Source organism: Vitis riparia, chromosome 10 (genome assembly GCF_004353265.1).
Source record: "Vitis riparia cultivar Riparia Gloire de Montpellier isolate 1030 chromosome 10, EGFV_Vit.rip_1.0, whole genome shotgun sequence".
Lineage (NCBI taxonomy): Eukaryota > Viridiplantae > Streptophyta > Magnoliopsida > Vitales > Vitaceae > Vitis > Vitis riparia.
Genome location: NC_048440.1, coordinates 18,840,754 through 18,862,745, shown reverse-complemented (window position 1 = coordinate 18,862,745; position 21,992 = coordinate 18,840,754). Strand labels below are relative to the sequence as shown.

General features: G+C 37.1%; 2 protein-coding genes across 4 annotated transcripts; one reads left to right on the top strand and one right to left on the bottom strand.

Moving 5' to 3' along the window:
• The first annotated feature begins 4,762 nt into the window (after positions 1-4,762).
• On the top strand, positions 4,763-7,144 carry LOC117923168 (uncharacterized protein K02A2.6-like). The gene has a single exon (XM_034841405.1). The coding sequence runs from the start codon at positions 4,763-4,765 to the stop codon at positions 7,142-7,144; it is 2,382 nt and encodes a 793-aa protein (XP_034697296.1).
• Positions 7,145-9,739: 2,595 nt separating this feature from the next.
• LOC117923834 (external alternative NAD(P)H-ubiquinone oxidoreductase B2, mitochondrial-like) lies at positions 9,740-18,244 on the bottom strand. 3 transcript variants are annotated; one of them, XM_034842313.1, is made up of 11 exons: positions 17,064-17,548; positions 16,868-16,977; positions 15,811-16,087; positions 14,586-14,792; positions 14,036-14,286; positions 12,613-12,832; positions 12,342-12,446; positions 11,152-11,424; positions 10,931-11,052; positions 10,157-10,276; positions 9,740-10,063 (listed from the first exon to the last, which is right to left on the bottom strand). In XM_034842313.1, the coding sequence occupies exons 1-11, from the start codon at positions 17,091-17,093 to the stop codon at positions 9,976-9,978; spliced, it is 1,803 nt and encodes a 600-aa protein (XP_034698204.1). In that variant the 5' UTR covers positions 17,094-17,548; the 3' UTR covers positions 9,740-9,975. The 3 variants fall into 3 exon arrangements, with proteins under 3 accessions (XP_034698204.1, XP_034698206.1, XP_034698203.1); XM_034842315.1 differs by lacking the exons at positions 16,868-16,977; positions 17,064-17,548 and adding an exon at positions 17,968-18,244; XM_034842312.1 differs by having other exon boundaries at positions 16,868-17,690.
• Positions 18,245-21,992: the final 3,748 nt, after the last annotated feature.

Sequence of the window (21,992 nt, the reverse complement as noted above, 5' to 3'; positions counted from 1 at the left end):
TGAAAAGACCATCCCCAAGAAAATGACATCATGTTGGAGCGTTGACGTGCCCAAACAACATTGGTTTGCCTGTGCCTGCACCAGAGATTTGTTTGGCAGAGTGAAATCAAATTTTCCTTTTCTTACTTGTTTGATTTACCTCTTAACAAGTGTGGGTTTCCATAAACCAAACACTCTCCTCAATAGAAGAACAGATTGGTCGTGCAGTTGAAAACTCCTTTCCACTCAATTTCTGAGCTCAATCATGTGATCCTCTTCCGATGAATGTAACCGAATGTCATGGAAAATGTTTGGTTGTTTTATTAGGGTTTTGACTCTTTTTGAGCATACATCATTGCCAGTCAAGGGCATTCAACATTCAGTCAAACCTTTGTTAAAAGGGTACTCTCGACCCAGTGTATACCAATTCTAGACTATGTTCAGGTAACCCAGAAGCTAACGAGCAAAAGAAAGCTTTACAACCCTTAATATCTTTAGCCCAACTCCTGATTGAGTTGAAATAACCTGTTCTCTTCTACTTATAAAAAAAACAAAACAGCTAGTTAAAGTACAGCTGGTAGTCAATCCCTAACCTTGTTGGGTTGGAGACACGTGGTTGGGTAGTTTAGTTCTCATCTTGGAAAAATTATAAAATTTTAAAAAATGATTCCCGTTTCAAGCAATGGGGCGTGTAATAATTAGGAAGCAAAATTTACTTTTTGCATTGAATTATGTACAATAATAACTAAATGCTGAGAAAAGTAATATAAAGCTAATAAAGTAAAAATATTTCAAAATTTATAAATTTTGGAGAACCCAGATGATGGAGCTGATCCTAAACATGCCTATTACTTGTAGCAGGAATTATTGATAAGGAACGTAGCCCAGATATTGGAGAACATTGTAGGCGTAGACGCCGTAGAGTATGCAAAGCGCCTTCTGTTTCTCACATGAAAACATTGGTTTGTGGGGTTGTAGGCTGAATACTAGGGGTTCCTACGCCTCCTTCGGATCATAAGATTATGGCATTATATCTTTATATTAAATCCCTGTGATGCCATTGGTGGGGGGAAAGGCAATCATGTTGTTTGGCAGGTGAGAAAGTCATTTTCCCATCAAGAAAACAATACCAACCAATCCCCCACACCACGAAGCTTTTAATAGTTTAAACAAACTCATCCCCATCACATAAAGTGCCTTACTTAATAATATCAGAAACAGATATTAAACAAGTGTCTTCTAACATCTCACAAATGTGCCCTGTAATTGATATGGGTGAAGCTTCCACGTCGGTCAAGGAAATAAAATATTAGGAGGCACAGTATTTCTTATAAATGCACTAATGGCATGTGACTGTGTGTTCATGTGAGGAAGGAGGGGGTGGGGCCCTATCCCCCATTTGGGTTTGGGCTGGGGGGCCCTCACACAAGGTGGGTGTGTGCTAATTGAATAGTGAATGGGTTAGGTTGCAGAAAACACATGGTTGGGACTTGTGAATCGTCCTCCCCAGGTGATTTTCTATCTCTGTGGTGCCCATGTTTTGGGATAAATTTTTTTAATGCTGTCCTGTGAATTTTGCCTCTTCATTCATTGCTCTTTTATATTTACTAGTGGCGGTGTGGCCAAATGATTGAAGGTGGTGTGATTATTTATAATTAACTTTACCATTTGATTACCAAGATATGTCTCTTATATTATACAACTCATTTCAACAGTCAAAACTTGTTAGCTCTGCCATTCATCACGCGTTTTTGGAAGCTATTTTCTTTTTCTTTTTCTTATCACGCTACTAATAAAACTGTTATAAATGTTTTCAAGTACAAATGAATTGATCCAAAAGGAAGAAATGTAGTGACTAGTTGCAATGGGAATGGATTGGGTGCAGCAGAGAAGTTGGCTTTTAGTGGTTTGGCTCTCTTTCACGTGGAAGTAAAACTTGAGCCATCACCATTTAATGTCACCGTAACAACTAGCCTAATATTTATTTCTGCTTATAATAATGCAGGTGGTAGACCACCACTCCCCAAAAGAAAAAGGTCACGAGTGGGGGCTCTAATATTCAAGGCCTCAAGACCTCTAACCTTATCACTCTTTGGACCCTATTGCATAGGAAAACTATCACTTCTCCTCTGAATTCTAGAAACTATTAGGCAAAGATACACAAATAAAATTTTTTTACTATCATGAACAAATGAAGATATTTGAAATATAAATAGAATTTCTTTGAAAAGTCTATCTTCCTTTCTTTACTTAAACGAGGAGGGATTTGAAGGAAATGCCCTGATCTTTCCCTAAAGGGTCAATGAACCTGAACCAATCAAAAACCTAAACCCATCCAAATTCAAATGCAATTATGATTTGGGCCTTGGGCTGGGGCCCAGTAAAGCCAGGCCTATGTTCCCTCGGTGGAGGAGACTGAGAGAGCAGGTAGACCTGAAGTTACCCAACACAAAAGTTACCAACAAGACACGGCATATTTATATATACAAAAAGATTTAGAGGTATACAAAGAGGTTTAGCATTGAGTGAAATTTTAAAAACGAAAATAAAATTAATTCTCAAGAGCTGTCACCATTCACCAACCTAGATGACAAAGAACCAACGCCAAAAGGCAAAAACACTCCCTCTGGCTTCAATCTCCATATCAGATGAAAGGTTCCGAAACAAAAAGAAGAGGGGAAAAAAGGTTCACATAAAAATGGAAATCACCACTGGGATAATCAAATCCAAGTGTTCCAGTTTGCCCCATAAATGATGGGTTAACGATGATGGGTTAACGCTTATCTCCCTTTCCCCTTGTCTCCTAGAGGAATAGGACCCCTACCCTTTTGTCTCCCAAACCTTAAGAACCCCATGTTCTACCAACAATGTTCTTTCCCCTAAACGTCCACATCATTATCCTGTTCATTGTATCTTGTCTACTACTCAGGGAATGTCACCACACAAAGCCGGGTTGGGGCTTTTACATGTGGCACTCCCATGTCCCTCACATCATCCTCCGACCGACTTCTTTTGATGATTTAATTAATTTTCTAACCCTCTGATACTAAGTGAGGTTTTATTTATTGTGGGTGTCAAAGGTTATGATGTGAATTGATGATGATGATATTAATTGATATCATACATTGCATGCGTGCTCCATGTCTAATTTTTGTTTAATGGTTGTAGATATGGAGGTAAATTTTTATGGGAACCCCTTTGTGGTACCCAGCATTTCAATCACCAGTCGGACGTTTGTAGACCTGGCTTTTGACCTTGCAAAAATATCTCAGGTCATCTTTCATAAATAATTGACCCTGAAAGGGACTTTCACGGTTATCTCTTTGGGAATACAGTAGGGGTATTATTATTATTATTATTATAGTTACTTTTCACGGAAAAAACAAAATTTCCTATCCTTCACAACCAAGTCTATCCTAACCCCAGGCGTGATATAATGTGATAATAATTGTTGGAAAGAAAAAAAAAAGGAAGAGGATAAGTTCTGATTTGGTTGAGATGTACGAAGTCAACATGTGTGGCGAAGTGATCATGTCTTATTATGGTTATTATTAGTTAGTAGTATTAGTATTATTATTAATGTTGTTAAAGCAGATAACTAACTAAACTAAGTATGGATTGAGTGCTTATTTCCTTTCTAGTAAGTGTACCCCCTGAATGTTTATACTTGTAGATACATTGTATACGTTCCTTTTCTGTGTTTCTCTTATATTTCTTGTAATCTTAGATGATATTTGTTTTTTTGGCTTTTTGTTAAAAGTAATTTATTTTCAAAATTTAGATTGTTTATTTTTTTACTTTTTCATGACTTATTATAAACTTTTTACTAATTAGAAAAAATCAAAACATGTAGATTTTTCTAAATAAAAAAAATTATATATTTATTTATTTTTACTGTTTAATACTTAATAGAAATAAAATACTATAAAAACAAATAACTCAATACTTAACATTATTAAGCATTAAAAATTTATTTAGAATTAAGTAAAAAAACAAATACCACCTTAATTAGGTTTGGATATTGGGTTGGGCTACCTGCCTACTTTAATGAATTTTGAAAAGATATAAGAGCAAACTTGGTTTAAGGCCCAAGGTTTGTTTCTATATCGCTTGAAAATGTGTCAGTACAGCCCAAGCCCATCAAGCAATACAAGTCAATAATGACCCATCTAATCGCCGAACAATATTTGCCATAATTTTGCTTTTGTTTATAAGCTGAACCAAAGCTGGGCTTTGGCTTTATATATTCGATTTGTTGGGTTAACCTTGACTTTGGGCCTAATGTGCAGCAGCAGCCATAGACGTATTGTTTTTGCCACGTTTATCTCGGTGTTTTACTGAACGGCTAAAATGAAATAATAAATCTGGTATAATTTACCTGACAAATTGTTAGGCCACCTGTGCACTTCACCTACACTAGGCGTAAGAATAATTATGGAATTGCAAGCAGTAGCTGACGTGGAAGGAATGATTGCAAATTCTGTTAGAAAGGAGGTGTTGGGTATTTGGTTGAGATTTTCTGTTAGGACCAGAGGGGTGAAGGGAATAAAAGGTGAGGGGGAATTTGGGGGGAGGGGATGGAAAGAATGATATAGAATTGGGCTTGCCCATTTGGGAGAGAACTAAGCCTCTCGAAAGCTTGGTTATTCCATTTCAGACATTAATACAGAAATACCAGCTATTCCTCTATTTTTTTCTCTGCTTTTTCTGGTTGATTTCTTGCTTGTGCGTATCAAATTGGTATCAGAGCGGTAACGAACTTGAGAAAATGGCTAGTAAAAACATGGCTCAGCGTATGGATTCTATGGAGGAGGTAATTGCAGCAGTGCAGGGAGAATTTCGGCGTGAAGTGGGTACGCTAAAGGAGGAGATGCAGAATCTGAATCACAGATTCGAGCAATTCATCAAATTGCAAGAAGACGCTGTACGGGCTGGAGGAATTTCTTCTGGGGGAAATAGGGCAGACAGACCTTTTATGGGGGAGGTTCATGGGTCAGATGGCAGCCCAGGTTCCGCCGGATTTCGCCATGAATCCCGATTTCGGAAGCTCGAGATGCCTCTGTTTGTCGGAACGAATCCGGATGGATGGATTCTCAAGGCGGAGCGATATTTTGCATTTAATCGGCTAACAAATGAAGAGAAACTTGAGGCTGCAATTATGGCTTTTGAAGGTGATGCACTGCTTTGGTATCAGTGGGAAAACAGGAAAAGATCCATCGTTCTTTGGGAAGAGATGAAGATGCTTCTCTTGAAGCAGTTTCGAACAACCCAGGCCGGCACTCTTCACGAGCAATGGTTAGCACTGGTTCAAGACGGAAGTGTACACGATTATCGCCGGAGATTCATCGAGTTGTCGGCGCCATTAGAGAACATTTCTGATGAAGTAGCTCTGGGTAATTTCATTAATGGGCTGAAGCCAGAAATCAGAGTGGAGGTGAGGATTCTGGAACCCAGCAATTTGGGCCGGGCCATGGACTTGGCCCAAAGGATTGAGGAGAAATTGTGGATCACTAAAGCCCATAAACCCTTTAGTGGGGTTACAAGAGCAGGAACAGGGACTTCACGGGGCAGTATTGTGCCCTCTGAAGCCTCCCGATCAATTTTTAGGGCAAATCCTTCGGAAGCCAAGATCGCCGGGGAAGTGAGGAGACTTTCTGATTCGGAGCTACAAAAGAAACGTGAGAAGGGATTGTGCTTTCGGTGTGATGAAAAATGGGGACCCGGGCATCGCTGCAAGAAGAAAGAGCTAAGTGTTCTTCTCATACATGACGCCGATGAAGAAGAATCGAGTCAAATGGACGTTACGGAAGAGGCAGTGGCTGATTTGGAGGCGGTTGAACTTAATCAAGTGGCGGAAGTTTCGCTCAGCTCTGTTGTGGGATTAACTACCCCAAAAACTATGAAATTAAAGGGAATGGTGGGTGAGCAGGAGGTGGTGGTCTTGATCGATCCAGGTGCAACCCATAATTTTATATCTTTAGATTTGGTTAAAAGAATACAGTTGCCTATTGATGACAGTGAGGAATATGGGGTTACTATGGGGACCGGAACTGTTGTCCGTGGGAGAGGATTATGCAGAGGGGTAGCTCTTCATCTACAGGGGATTGATGTTGTAGAAGAATTTTTACCACTAGGGTTGGGAAGTGCTGATGTGATTTTGGGAATCAAATGGCTTGAGACCTTGGGTATGACACATACCAATTGGAAAACTCAAGTAATGAAGTTTAGGCTGGGTAATGAATCTGTTACTCTACGTGGGGATCCTTCACTGGGGAAGACACTAGTGTCTCTAAAGGCTATGATGCGAACCATCAAGCATGAGGGCACTGGAATTTTAGTGGAGTTGAATCAGTTAGAAGGCTTGGGTGAAGAAAAGTCCAATGTGCCACCATTTCTACATCAGATTTTGGCAGATTATGCAGAAGTTTTTGACATGCCCATGGGACTACCCCCTATTAGAGGACATGAACATTCCATTGTACTCAAAGACGACAGCCAACCGATTAGTGTTCGTCCGTATCGCTATCCTCATGCCCAAAAAGACGAAATTGAAAGATTAATCAAGGAAATGCTTGCAGCTGGAATAATCCAAGTCAGTAACAGTCCCTTTTCAAGCCCAATTCTGCTTGTTAAGAAGAAGGACGGGTCTTGGCGATTTTGTGTGGATTATAGGGCATTGAATAAGGTAACAGTACCAGATAAGTATCCAATTCCAGTAATAGATGAGTTACTAGATGAGTTACACGGTGCAAAAATTTTCTCTAAGTTAGACTTGAAGTCGGGTTATCATCAAATCAAAGTTAGTAGCCAAGATGTTCACAAAACAGCTTTTCGGACTCACGATGGGCATTACGAATTCCTCGTCATGCCCTTTGGGCTCATGAATGCCCCTGCTACTTTCCAATCTTTGATGAATGATGTCTTCCGGCCCTACCTTAGGAAGTTTGTCTTGGTATTTTTCGACGACATCCTGATTTATAGTCCTTCTGAAGAGTCTCACCACCAGCACCTAAAACAAGCTCTAGAGATTCTGCAAGCTAACCGCCTCTTCGTCAACCAAAAAAAGTGTGAATTCGGGAAAACTGAGGTGGCTTACTTGGGCCATATCATTTCTGGACAGGGGGTAGCAACAGATCCTAGCAAGATTCAGGCCATGCTCTCTTGACCAACCCCCACCACTTTGAAAGCTCTAAGGGGATTTTTGGGATTGACAGGGTATTATCGGAAGTTTGTGGCTGGTTATGCCCGCATTGCTTTGCCATTGACTGATCAATTAAAGAAGGATAAATTTGGGTGGAATTCGGAAGCCGCTGCAGCCTTTGAAACACTTAAGCAAGCCATGACCTCAGCCCCTGTTTTAGCGTTGCCCGATTTCACCAAACCCTTTATCATAGAGACAGATGCCTCTGGATTTGGTTTGGGTGCTGTTCTTCTCCAGGACCAGCAGCCAGTAGCTTATTATAGCCAAGTTCTTGGTTCTCGAGCTCGCCTTAAGTCTATATATGAGAAGGAATTGATGGCCATTGTATTTGCTGTTTTGAGGTGGCAGCCATATCTACGTGGAAGACGGTTCATTGTGAGGACAGATCAGCTGAGTTTGAAGTTTCTTTTGGAGCAGCGAATAGTTGGGGAAGAATACCAAAAGTGGGTTACTAAACTCATGGGGTATGACTTCGATATACAATACCGTAGTGGGGCAAGCAATCGAGTAGCAGATGCTCTCTCCCGTGTATCTGATCAAGTAGAGTGTACTACCTTAGTAGTACCTCAGTGGCAGCATTGGGACACTTTGCGGAGAGAATTGGCAGAGGATGATTTTCTGAAGAAATTAAAGGACAACATCACTTCGGGCACTCAATCTCATGTTGGGTTTACTGTGGAACAAGGGGTATTGTTTTACAAGAATCGTCTCGTTATTCCACGGACATCTAAGCTCATTTCTACTCTAATTGGAGAGTTTCATACCACTCCAGTTGGGGGCCATTCAGGGGAAACAAAAACTTATCACCGCCTTGCAGCTGAGTTATATTGGGTTGGTATGCGTAAGGACATAGCCAAGTTTGTTCGGGAATGCTTGGTTTGTCAGCAACACAAGTATTTGGCCACCACACCTATTGGGTTCCTGCAGCCCATTCCTCTTCCGGCGCAGGTTTGGGATGAGATCACACTTGATTTCATAGAAGGGCTACCTCGTTCGGAAGGTTTGGATGCAATCTTGGTAGTGGTGGATCGACTTAGTAAATATGCTCATTTTATCGGCTTAAGACACCCATTTACAGCCGTCTCGGTCGCTACCATTTTCACTCGTGAAATTGTGAGGCTTCATGGCATTCCTCAATCCATTATTTCTGATCGGGATAGAGTATTCTTGAGCAATTTCTGGAATGAGTTGTTTAAGTTGCAAGGGACTTCTCTTAAGCGTAGCACTGCCTATCATCCACAAACTGATGGCCAAACGGAGGTTGTTAATCGATGTCTAGAAACTTATTTGCGCTGTTTTGCTTCTGATAAGCCGCGTAGTTGGGCTCGATGGTTGGCTTGGGCTGAATATTGGTACAATACTTCATTTCACTCCTCCACTTGTTGTACCCCTTTCCGTGCTTTGTATGGTCGCGATCCACCCCCTCTCATCCGTTATGAACGAGGCACTGCATTGGTGTCTACTGTAGATCAGCTTTTGGATGATCGAGATGCTGTCTTGGATGATTTGCGCATGCATTTGTTACGGGCGCAACAGAGGATGAAGCTGCAAGCTAATACCAAGCGTCATCATGCAGAATTTCAGGTTGGTGACTTAGTTTTTTTGAAGCTAAAACCATATCGGCAGCGTTCTCTTGCGCAGCGAAAGTTCGAAAAATTAGCTGCTCGATATTATGGTCCTTTCAAGGTTCTGCAGCGTATTGGCAAGGTGGCTTATAAGCTAGAGCTTCCCCCAACAGCAGCAATCCATCCTGTTTTCCATGTCTCTCAGTTGCGACCTGCACATGGAGTCTCCTCTTCTTCACCAGTTTTACCTCCACAATTAACTCCTGAACTTGAACTTGTTGTGGAGCCCGATTTATTGCTAGATGTTCGTCCGAAAGCTCAAGGCCAGCCGGGTGAAGTTGAAGTGCTGTTGAAATGGAAGTCTTTGCCAGAATATGAAGCCACTTGGGAAGATTTTCATTTGATTCACCAACAATTTCCTGCTTTCCACCTTGAGGACAAGGTGAAAGTTTGGGGGGAAGGTAATGTTAGGCCACCTGTGCACTTCACCTACACTAGGCGTAAGAATAATTCTGGAATTGCAAGCAGTAGCTGACGTGGAAGGAATGATTGCAAATTCTGTTAGAAAGGAGGTGTTGGGTATTTGGTTGAGATTTTCTGTTAGGACCAGAGGGGTGAAGGGAATAAAAGGTGAGGGGGAATTTGGGGGGAGGGGATGGAAAGAATGATATAGAATTGGGCTTGCCCATTTGGGAGAGAACTAAGCCTCTCGAAAGCTTGGTTATTCCATTTCAGACATTAATACAGAAATACCAGCTATTCCTCTATTTTTTCTCTGCTTTTTCTGGTTGATTTCTTGCTTGTGCGTATCACAAATAAAATAGGTCGACTCAAGTTGATGCATAGCATAAGCATGTTTTGCTTATTTTGTGCAGCGACACAGTAACTGTACCCGTTGTGCAATGATATTGTGTCGAATAAGTGTGTTAATCGACCGTCATCTCCTTACAAAGCAAGGAAAAATAGAAAGGACAGAAAAAGGACCTGCTCCTTATTCAGGACAAGGAAAAAAATGTAAAATTTATTCACCAATTTTAGCTTGCTGACATTATGAACCGAGCATACTTTACTGCTCTAAATTATTGATGAATCGGTAAATCAATCAAGATACAAGAACAAAATTTGCCTCACTGGGCAGTATATAGTATGAAACTGAGAAGCGTGGATGACTTGAATTATTAAAGAATATAGGTGGAATGCAAGAGGAGACTCTATAACCTATTAGGTGCCTTAGATGCGACTAGAGTCCCTCCCAAAAACGAAACGCCTTGTCCAGTCCGATATCACCAATGCCCTTGTGCGCCAGCTGACAAGCTTACTGAATATTGACAGACAGACAGAATCATAAACTGATGCATAAGCTTCCAAAGTTTTAGCAGTTAATGTATGGTACGACAAAAGAGGAGATTACCTTGCGTACACAGAATACCAAAGCCACTGGCTGCTGTGACCAATGGAAACCCAGTCTCCAGGAAGTTGGGCCGCTGTTTGCTCTCCTCCCAATGGAGCAAATTGTCCAAAATGCTTGTACCTTGAAGACGGGTCGTACAGAGCAGACAGGTGAGCCAAGAGAAATCGTTTAAAGGCTATTTTTTGTTGGTAGAAAATTTGAGGAAAACAGGGAAAGAAAATACGAAGCAAAAGTAGAATAAAAGTGAAGACAAATAAAAATAAATTTGTCTATGCTAAGTCAACTCACTCAATTTATTTTAACTCTTTTATATAAATATTAAATAACTTTAATTAATTTTAAGTAAAATCAAACATGAGAAAATAATTTTGTTTCAACAGTTTTTTTCTTGTCTTTCAAACTTTTCTGGAACCAAACATAAAGCATAAGTGTTCATTCCTTCATTCTAGCATAATAGGGCTAACCCAACTTGAAACTAATGTCACATGCTCAAGGTTAAAAACAAATGCCACCACTAGAATGGCAAGAAAGCTGGACTGCAACACATACAACATCATGTGTTCCACTCACGATAGTAGTAAACAACAACATAGTCCCAGCTTATGATTCGGCACTTCTAGCACCAACAGTATCATCCTAGGTGGTATTCTTCCTATGGTCCAAAGTATACACCCACTAGATTAGGTGCATTTCAAAATTTTTAAATTACGGGTGTCATCCATCTAGCATGTATCCAATATGTATATATGAGAGACTAAAGAATTAAACTTGTACCTAAAGGGATGAAACCGATGGCGGCCTGATCCCCTGAACCTGAGAGGACCTTCTGGATTTTGTTCACACTCTTCCATACGGTTGAAACAACTAGCAAGGTAAGCACCTTGTTGAGCTGCAACCTGAAAAGGTAATCAAAGAGGCACGTAAGCAAAAAAAAAATGGAGATGCCTTCAGAAATATGATTAACAGGGCATGATATAAGTGAATCGACATAACACCTGAGCTGTTGCTGGAAGATTCTTCATCTGAGAATCCACTTGGGAAAGAGCTGATTTAAACCCTTCAATATCCAATTCAATGGATTCCTTTGCAACATCTCCTTTTGAATCCTTCAACAGATCAACAATATCATGCATCTGCTTATTCTTCAAATAAAGCTCCACTTGGGGGTATCGTTCACAGATATCATCAATGGCTTCTTGAAACTCCTTGACTGTAAGTGTTCCAGAATTGTCATTGTCTGCCTTGCTAAATATTGCAGAAATATCTTCCTGAAAGGAAATTTAAATAAATAAATAAGCTCAGAATGCAAAAAGTTAAAATAAATCAGAGTGGTTGATTACTTCATCCAAAGGTAAAAAATCTATTTCACCTAGAACTCATTTGATTTTAGGAGTGCACTCCTTTCTTTAGACAAAATTCCCATTTCAGCAAATATTACATACAATCAGTATGGTTGCAAACACTGGATTTTACAATTGATTATCAATTCTAGCAAAGTTGTTTCAAGCCAATACATTAGCCTTTGCACAAAAGAATGGATACTGTTGAGATGAAACATAGTGATATTGTAAGGAATTTAGATTGGAAAATTTCAGGTACATTTTTTAATATTCATGCAAAAAAGTTACTTCTGTACATGATGGACACTTCCCCAAGGAAGATTGTAAATTGCTTCAGGTTTTCTTGATGTTACTAATATGATGATCAAGGCATAAAGATAATTGAACACAATTATCAAATAAAAAACAAGCAAAAGGATGGAAAATCCTTGAATCCCTGAGAACATGTAACTTAAAAGGAACAAAAAATAGCCTCCCAAGACTGCCTGGGCAGAATCATACTCTCAACAGGCAGCTAGAAATGATTATTAAGTCCAACATTTCACAAGAAGATCCTGTAGAGAATCCTCATAGTGCGCTTAAGATGTCAATCAGTTGACCACAATAACACCTAGTTTTATTTAATGTAAAAGGAAGAAAGGGATCAGAATTGAGATGAAGTCAAATTTCATATTTGCACCAGAAAACTTCTAGCTAGGTTATGTTTTTGCTTAATCTACAGAAATTAGAACTAAGATCAAACAAAAGTGTGGCACACTCATGTTAACTGGAGGAAAGTTTCTTAAATCATCCAATAAACACCAGGTATTTTTGAAAGGAGGGGAGAAGTTAAAGAGTACACACACCATGACTTTGCGTTGATTAATTGTAGCGCAATCACCTAGTGCATATACGCTGTCACGTCCCTCCACTCGTAGCCACTCATCAGTTGCTAAAGCACGCCTATTAGTCTGTCATCAAAGAAAGAGATGTTTGTTTGTTAAGTAAGAAAGTAATAAATACCCACAGAACATAACTGATTATGAAAATTTATAAAAAGAATCCGTTGAAAGATATAATGGACTCTATGTAAAGTAGCACGTATTCGGTGAGTTCATGGGCTTAGAAGAAACACACCTGACCAATTTGCTTCATAAAATCCATTATGACAGGACGAGTCCCAATACCAGTTGACCAGACAGCCATTCCATACGGTATTGAGGTAATGTTCCCATTTCCTCTTTCCTTGGTAGAGATTTCTTTATCAGATACTTTAACAACCATAGACCCTGTTTTCACATCAATACCATCTCTATGAAATTTATCCTCAGCAAAAGCTGTGATTCTTTTGTCAAACCTGTGCATAAGGAATTTCAACCAGCATGAGAATACATAATTATTTGCCTACAGCATACTACATACACAAGTGATTGATATAAATCATAAAGAAATAGAAAGTTGCTAATGAAAGGTGTAGTAGATGTTGCTGGAAATAACTTAGTAATCCATGGCTAAAAATATATCAGAACAATACAAGTCCATGTGACAATCACTATATTACCACGTATAAATTTTGTGCCCAAAATACTTGGTCTCCAGCCACATTGTTCAAACATCAAGTTTTCAAATTGTTTTTAGTTGAGAGTTGGCATAATGATGATCTTTTCAATGACTCTTCTAAGTCAAAACTCTCTCTAGGCAGTAATAAGTGGTCCAGAGATTTCTTATTTCCTAGTCTGATTGTAAAGAAAGCAAAAAAGCCAGTATAGAATTATCCATCAGAAAGACAACATCCCCAAACTCCAACCTTCATCTCCATCTCTACCCACATACATACTCACAAGAGAGAAAAATGGAGAGGGCAGAGTTAGGGGAGAGCAATGCACCTACCAACAAAAGATTGAAAAATGAAAACAAACCAGACTGCATCCAGTGCCATTAGCAATTTGGAACCTTAGAAGCAATGCTTTGTTTGCCTCACTCTTCAATTTCCTTGGTTCCTTTAAATGCAATCTCAAGAAGTCAAAAGTGAAACTCAGAAAACAAGAAGAAAAAGAAAGAAAAAACAGGAATCCAGATTGCAAAATTCTTAGCTCCTTGTTCTGCTTACAGATCCCAATACCCCCCATAGTCCGAACCCACTATTAAGAATTTTCAATAATCCTTTCCCTGGCCTTATTTTTTCATTCAAAAATAATTACAAGAAAGGAAGCAGAATATTCATGCAACATATTTATCACAATCAGTGGTTCTATCTGCGAATTCTCATATGATATAACTTATTTTAAGATTTTATAGTCAACTCAGGGAGTCTATTTCCAGAGTGATCGTGCCAACACAAACTTTAGAGTTAGATGACTCTTGGAATACAGCATGATCTTTTGAAAATCTTGCCTACATATATCAACTTCCACTATTGAGGTAAAAACAGTTTGATTCTGCCTTGTCATGCAAAAAAAAGTACAAACATGTATCAACAGGCTTAAAGAACTTATGCATCATTCAACGACAAAGAACAACTAAAAAGGAAACAGAGGTTTAGAAGTATTATATTACTTACATGTTTAAAATATGATCACCCGCCTCAAGAAGTGTTATTTTCACCAAATCTTTGACTGTAGGATATAACTTGACTAAATCTTCATTTACAAAATCGTGGAGCTCAGCAGAGAACTCCACTCCAGTTGGGCCTCCACCAACAACCACAAAATGAAGAATTCTCTTCCTCTCTTCATCGGTCAGGTTAGGTAGGCTGGCCCTTTCAAAGCAGTCAATAACACTCCTACGAATCCTCTGAGCATCTTCTACTTCCTGCAAAAGGAAATAGCAATGAAAAATATGAGTCCATGCATTAACTAAATTTCTTCCCATCAGAAAACTCCCAAAGACATCAGGATTCTGTAATAATGTTTCTATGTTTAGCATCTTTCCAAAGAAAGGAAGCCTTTGGTTTCTGGAAGTGGCAGTGTGGTAAAGCAGGAAACAGGGTAGATGTGGTTGCCCTTCCGATTGGGGGAGCTGATCAATGTTTTGATGGTCTATAATTCTAAAAAGGCAGAGCATTTTGTGGGAAAAGAAGTGTTGATTAATAAGATCTCCACAGAAGTTACCTTCAAGAAATGGCAATTTTCCACTACACCAGGAGTGTTGAATGTATTAGCACGGGCACCCATTGCTATTACAAGGTAGTCATAGTCCACAACAAATTCTTCTTCCCCGTTCAAATTGGTGTCTTGACTAGATTTACAATAAACTTTCTTATTTTCTGCATCAATTTTGATACATTCAGCTTCCCAGAAATGAATTTCTACATTTTTCTGCAAGAGAAGCAAAAAAGTGAAGCATTGTGTCAGTAGCCTACCAGATCATATTAAAATGGAAGCAATTACTAGCACTCCATATGAAAAGACCAATCTTGATTCTGCAGCAACCAATTAATACTCTGTATTTTCCAAAACCTAGGGGATGAGTCAAGCTCCGTGCCTGAGCTTACACACATCTCTCACAACTGACCAATTCCTTTCAGGGGCCTAGCACCAAAAAGAAATGAAAAAAATATCATATTTCCAGATTCTGCTTCATACTAATAGCACCTCAATGCATCTCACAGAAATTTGGAAAAGATTTTCCCTGCCCACAAACTCTACCTTCCAACATTTGACATGGTAGATATTTCTTAATCATCTGTACCATTCGTATGTATATGATATAGCAATAAAATAAAAAATCTGACACAATAAAATTGTATGAACTATTAGGTTTCATATATCTATCTATTTGAGACGCATTAAAGTCCCACTAATCCTTCGCATCCAACAAGTTGACTTTGTTTCAGAGATAAAGTAAGTGGCCTTTGCATGGACAGATTACCTTCTCAAACTTTTCATTCTTTATATTGTATGTTATACTGTAAACTCTTCAAAAATTCTCTCTTCATATTTCCTATGATGTCTTAAAGATATCTTCAAGCTTTTTTCTACAGGGAATTCTTTATTATTAAAAACTGTATTTTCTATTATATATGGGGTCAGATGAAGAGTTACTTACCTATTACATTCTTCTGTCTTCTCAGCTAACCTCACAATGAACAACTGACTAGATCAATTTCTCATAGTACCAAACAAGGGACAACTTGGAAAAATATTGTGAGAGTGAAGTATCACAATCAACCAAATGATTGTCGTGAAAAACTGTCTCTATCAATTTCTCATGGTACCAAACAAGGGACAGCTTGGAAAGATATCATGAGAGTGAAGTATCACAATCAATCAAATGATAAAAGTTTTCTCTAAGAGAAACATACTATGATAGTATTTATCCATCCCTTTTCATTACCTTTTTAACAATATTGCGAATTGGTTCAACAATGCTGCGAGCTTCTACTGAGCCACATGTAACACTTGGTAGCAGAGGAGTGAATGCAAAATAATTGCGAGGTGATACCACCTGAACATCATATGATGAATTATTCAAATTCTTCAAAAAACTGGTTCCAGCCCAACCAGTTCCAAGTACCACCACCCTCTTTTTCTTGTTATCATCTTCAGAGGAACCAAGACTCCTTACACCTGGGTATGATTTTGACTCAGAATAAGCCAGAAGGCCCCCACCACTGCAAAAAAACAAGCAGCATACAAAAGCCAAAGAAGATGAATATGAGAACATGAGTCACCATGCAAGGTTATGAGATCTCAAGTGAACTATAAGCAGAAAATAGAACATCTTTCTGAAATGGCTAGAAGAGGAACACAGGTGAAATTTTTACTCCATGAAAGCAAAAAAAAAAGAAAAAAAAAAGGCAGGAATAGCAGATGATTTTAAAATCAAGGACTCTGTTGAAGCAATGTCACTTTAAGACTGCATAGTAATCTAGGATACAACTTTTACTAAGTATATGGAGTTCAGACTGAAGAATAAATAAGGACAATGATCTGAAAAAATTGTTTAACAAAAGTCATAACACAAGCTTAAATGTCAAAGGATCTGCAAAATTCAAGTGCACCACATTGCAACCCTGCTCTTTAATCATGTCCCTTCATTTTTCATTGCAAGGAGGAATTAGATAGAAGCTATTTTTTGATGTTTAAAAACAACTGAAGCTCTACCAATATCGTGCTCAAGTAAACCATTGTCTTCATTATGTGCATTCATCATAGATATCCAAGAAGTTAGATTTCCTTGTTTGTTTTTTGGAAGCCACATCCCTGGTGACTGGTCAATGACTGCTGAAGAGCACAATTTTCATAAGATGTAAAGCAATGCAAATAGATTTTTAAGAGCTAATCAAGTTTGGGAATGTGGAAAGGAGGAACCACATTAATGGCCTCAACTTCGCTGCATTAACAGCAAACAAGAACAAATCCTTTTATAGACTTTCCTCTATTGTACTCACCAAAGTTTGGTTGTGAGCATATGATTGGGGCTAAATGAACTCAGTCTCCATTCTTTCACCACGTAATCAACTGAGTAGCAACAACCATTTCTATGATTATGCTCATCAAGCTGCATGGGCAGAGAACTGAACATTAGGCCAGGTTCCACATATTCGGCCTTAAATGTGCTATACTTGATAGAGTCAGGGGATGCACCTTCTTTACATCTCTCCCCACGATAATCATAAAATTGAGGCGGTTGCATGGAATTGTTATTTGGAGGCTTCAATCCAAAATCTTCTGTTCGGTTGTTTTGTCTAACAATGGCTTCAGAAATTCAATTACATTCCTAGTTCCCAAATCAACCGAAACAATTTCATGGTAAAAGCAATAACTTCTAACTCCATAGATTTGGAGTTTTAGATCAAATCCAAACCCTGTAACTAAATCCAAACTCTATAACTAAACGCAATCCAAGTGCTCCTCCAAGAGCAACAGATTCCACATAAGCCAATTTACTAAAGTTATCAAACTGTTACGAATAGTTTATAATTATTAAACTGTAGCATAACATGCAGAGTGATCCAACACCGCATCAATACGTTCACCAGGACTCGGTCGTCAACTTCAAAGTTGAATCATTAATTTTACTTCAGGTTTTGAACGCATTGAGTTTATGAAAATCATCAATCGCATTACAAGATTCTATCCAGAATTAACATCGCCGAAACTGAAACTATCGACATTTCCCACAGATTTGGCAAAGGTTGATCCAATAAACATGCAAATACTAAAACTATATTAATAATAATAATAATAATGCTCTGATTGGTTTTTTAGAAATTTAAATAAATAAAAAATGGAAAACCTCACGTCATCCAGAAAAAAAAAATATATTTTACTCGGTTGACCAAGGCTTTCGTTTTTCTGAACCTTTGTGATTCAAAGATTTTAAAGTTTTCTCAGCAACCAAACAGAGGATAAACCAAAAAAGACGCGCAAAATCCAATTGCACAAGCAGCTGCAAGCTAGACTAAGCCAAAAACTACATAGGCTAAGTGAGCACGAAGCCAAATGAATTCAAGTTTAACCTGAACACATAGAAGATTAGACAGAGCACCTGACTGTGAAGAGAACAACAAGGCGAGAGAGCGAAGAATGGTCATGGAAAGCTCTGGAAACTCTCTCGTAGAAGCTGAAACTCCTCATTTTCTTGGCTTTGAAACCTTTCGCACTCGGATCTAATCACAGTTGTCGCAGCCTTAGAGCTGAAGAAGAGGCTTTCAAGTTTTGTGGAGAAATAAAGAGAGGGAGAGAGAGGTGTTTTGTTTTGCTTTTGATTCCAAATTGAACAAATGGTCAGAAAATTGAACAAAAGGAGAAGTCCAGGAAGGTGGGAGAGAGAGAGAGAGGTAGGAATATGACCTGTGTCACGCAGCTTCCAGCTACTCATTTCATTGACTTGGCGCGCAAGCCACACAAATGAAACGTGTGTCGCCCCTGTCGCTCTAGTCACCGACACGTGGAGAGCTGGTGGGCTGTTAGATCTACTCATCACATGCGCTATCAGGGCACCGTCCATTTTGATCCTTTTTCCAAACAACAAAAACATATGCGATGCTAATCAGATATGAAAAATCGTTTCTGAAAACAAAATACGTTTTTTTTAAAATAAAATTTTAAAATTTAAAATATTTTATTTTTTTTAAAATGTTTCCAAAAATCTCATAAAAATAATTTTATATCTATATAATTACTTTTCCCAAATAAAAACAATTTAAAACAATTAAAATATATTCTAATTAAAATTTGTTCAAGCTTTATCCTCTTCCAGAATGTTGGTTGTAATCATTTTGATTTATGCAATGTTCTTATATTCTTAATTAAAACCAAATAAAGAAACAAGTGGAGAAGAAGGAAAATGTGAAAATACATGCGTTTGACCTAAGCATTCCTGGAAGGCTGCCATAATATTGGAGGGTGGCGTATTAACGATAAGTGAATTGACTAAATCGCCTCCAGCTGAAGAGCTTGTTCTAGAAGGATGACTGTAATTGATGTTATTTAATTGACATTAGAAGAAACAGCATGCATAAGGGTTTGGTTTGAAAAGGAGTTGCATTGTTCCACATGGGGCACCCTTGTGATTTTGCCAACTACTCAAACGGCTATGTGAGAAAACATATAAAAGTTGTTGATTACTTTAATTTATTCAACCGTTGCTTTAAGATTTGCATGAAAGGCGCCGATCATTAATGAAGCACTTAAAAAGTGGGTTGTCCATTCCGAATCCTCCCGTTGTACTTTCAAATTATAAGTCTTTTTTAGTAAAAATATGATAAATATCCCATGCAAATTTAAGAATTTAGCATTATAAGGGCAGTTTTAGACCAAATTCATAATTATCAATTAAAAAAATTTTGTTGGGAATTAGTTCGAGGAATATTTTATATTATAATATATTTGTTTTGATTGCAAAATCTTACATATAAATTACAATTTTTATTTTATGAAATAAGATATTTTAATTTTTATTCATATTAATATAAAAACCACTGAGAAAAGTTGGCTTTGCTCCTAATATTATTGAAACATGTAAGTTAATCTTATCATTAGTTTAGATTTTACTTAAAAGGGCATGAAGTTAATAGGTATTTAAAAATAAATTTAATAAATATGTAAAAATTAAAATTTGTATGAATATATTTCTTATTTATTTTTTTAAAAGATAAAAACTCTCATAAAAAAAATATATATAGATTAACCTGTTGAAAAAAGTCCCATTTTTTTTTTTTTAAGAATATTATATAAAATATTTTTTGGGTTGATTGAATCATATTAAAACCTTGAATGTTGTATTATTATTTCATCTTTATGTTTATGATTGAACTTTGTTTGTATTAAAGTTTTCATTGGCACAACAATTTTATATCCTTAAAAATTAAAGTTAAAAGTTTCTAAATTTCATATAGCAAACATTTTGTAATACCTTAATTTTTATAATTAATTTTAATCGGTCATTATATTTTTAATGTACGGTTTATTACGTAGTTCATCTTTTAGTTAAAATATTTTTCAAATATTGTGTCATCATATGTAGGAAAATCCAACTTTAGTGCTATTACCTCGTTTATAATTAATAGGATATGATTCTTGGATGAGGATTTATATTTCATTTATTTGTTGTTATTTTTTGTTGGACGGACAATTCTAACATGTTTAAAGGCTAGCATTACAATATATCATTAAAGATAATAATGGAGAGAGTGTTTTTTATGTAGCCTTTCTCATCTTGCTCCTAATAGAACGGTTTGTCTTAAATATAAAAGGGTTGGAGACAAATTTGAAAAGTATTTTAAAACTTAAGGTAGGTTAGAAGGTTTGAGTACGACATTATCCCATTCAATCACTATCATATATATTAAATAAAAATATTTTAATTAATTTTTTTCTTCATTTTTCAACTTTGTTAAATATATATAAAATATTATTTTTTCTTAAAAATAAATTAAAAATATTTATTAATTTATAAATTGTATTTATTTTTAACACATTTAAAAAAAAAGTTTGAAAAAAATAAAATAGAAAGATTAAACACGGTAGAACAATGAAAGTTTTCCACACTCCCATCACCCCAATTTAACTCTATAAATATAAACAAATAAGGTAGGTTTAAGATGGAGTGATTGATCTCGAACTAGGTTTGTCCTTTACTTATCAATTTCATGTCTCTCCGTGAGATTCAATAAAAAAAAAGAATTATTCGTTTTTTTTTTTCATACTTTCCACATTTTATTTTTTAAATTTTATCATATTAAAACAAGTAGAGACATCATAAGTTATGTCGTTGAAAATTAAAATTCCCAATTTATGATTGGGATGTGAGAAAGTGACTTTCTTGGAAGTACTGGAGGATCGGTGATCCTCTAGACAGGTCCCATTTATCATTTTTAGGATGAGGGCATTGCGTGTTAAAATTGTTTTAATGTTGGCTTTTAGAAATGCTGTTCAAGGTTGTCATCTTATGAAATTACAAATATATAGATATACATACATGTTCCTCCCGGACAACCTTCATTCTCAAGTTCAAGTTTCTATCACGTCTTGACTAGCGGCATGTTTGTTTTCATCCGAAATGGAATTTGCTATAGCCATTCTTTCTTGCGTGATTTGTACCCCCTCTACAATTGTTCATACATCATTCCTGCCTAACTCCAATCATCACAATAGCTTATATCATAATTGATTACGATACTAAAAATATTTGTTTATTGTGTTCAAAATAGCTCTAATCATTAATATTTTTTAAATTTTTTCTAAGGCTTTGTTTTTATTTTAATTTTGTTTTTGTAAATTTGCTTGGTTTTTCTCTATTTGTGATATTTGCCTTTTTATCCCACCCCAATCCCATTGAGTACATCGGCCAAACGTCATCGTTTCATCCACACAAACGACTATCGATAACGAATATATAAACTATCACATCTATGAAAAATATAGCAAAATACGATAATTTTGTGTTAGTTGTAGAATATTGTGAATCATCGAGTATTTGAATTCAAGTTACCCCTTGTCCCTTCCCATCCCAGCTCGTTGAGAGCCCTCGCGAATTACATTGATCATAAATAATTTTAAAATATACAAATTTTAGTTAATTTTAAATTTTTATATTTTTCACATAAGAAAATTATTTAATTTTTATTTTTATTTTTTGATATTTTTAGGCAACCAAATATAACCTTAGGGTCCAAAGAAAAAAAAATCCCACATTAAATAATTTTAATGTCAGTTTGAATTAACAAAAGTAAAGCATATGTAGTCTAATCTTCATGTACTAAAATCATTAAAAATAAGTTTCAAAAATTCAAAATTGCGAAGCGTCTGCCAGGAATATAGCAGGACCATGGACCAATTTTCCATTTAGATTGTGAGAAATCCCTTCCGCTGAGAATGTTCATGAACTCGTACCAGGAGATGATGATATGTTTTCATCACGCCCACCGTGTACCCAATGGCAATCTGGCTATCACAGTCACGTGACGGACACGTGGGAATTTGACATTTTGGGAAAAATTTAATTTAGTGCTTCAGAAAAAGCTGGTGGGCAAACCACTCAACTAGTCACGTTACCGGTTACCTCAAACC

Excerpts from the sequence above, each read along its gene's own strand:
- LOC117923834 (XM_034842312.1), bottom strand. The coding sequence starts at position 17,112 with ATGCAACCGCCTCAATTTTATGATTATCGTGGGGAGAGATGTAAAGAA. Across the intron at positions 14,287-14,585 it reads AAAATTGCCATTTCTTGAAG|GAAGTAGAAGATGCTCAGAG; the intron begins GTAACTTCTGTG and ends TTCCTTTTGCAG. Across the intron at positions 11,053-11,151 it reads ATCTTCCAGCAACAGCTCAG|GTTGCAGCTCAACAAGGTGC; the intron begins GTGTTATGTCGA and ends TTACCTTTTCAG.
- LOC117923168 (XM_034841405.1), top strand. The coding sequence starts at position 4,763 with ATGGCTCAGCGTATGGATTCTATGGAGGAGGTAATTGCAGCAGTGCAG.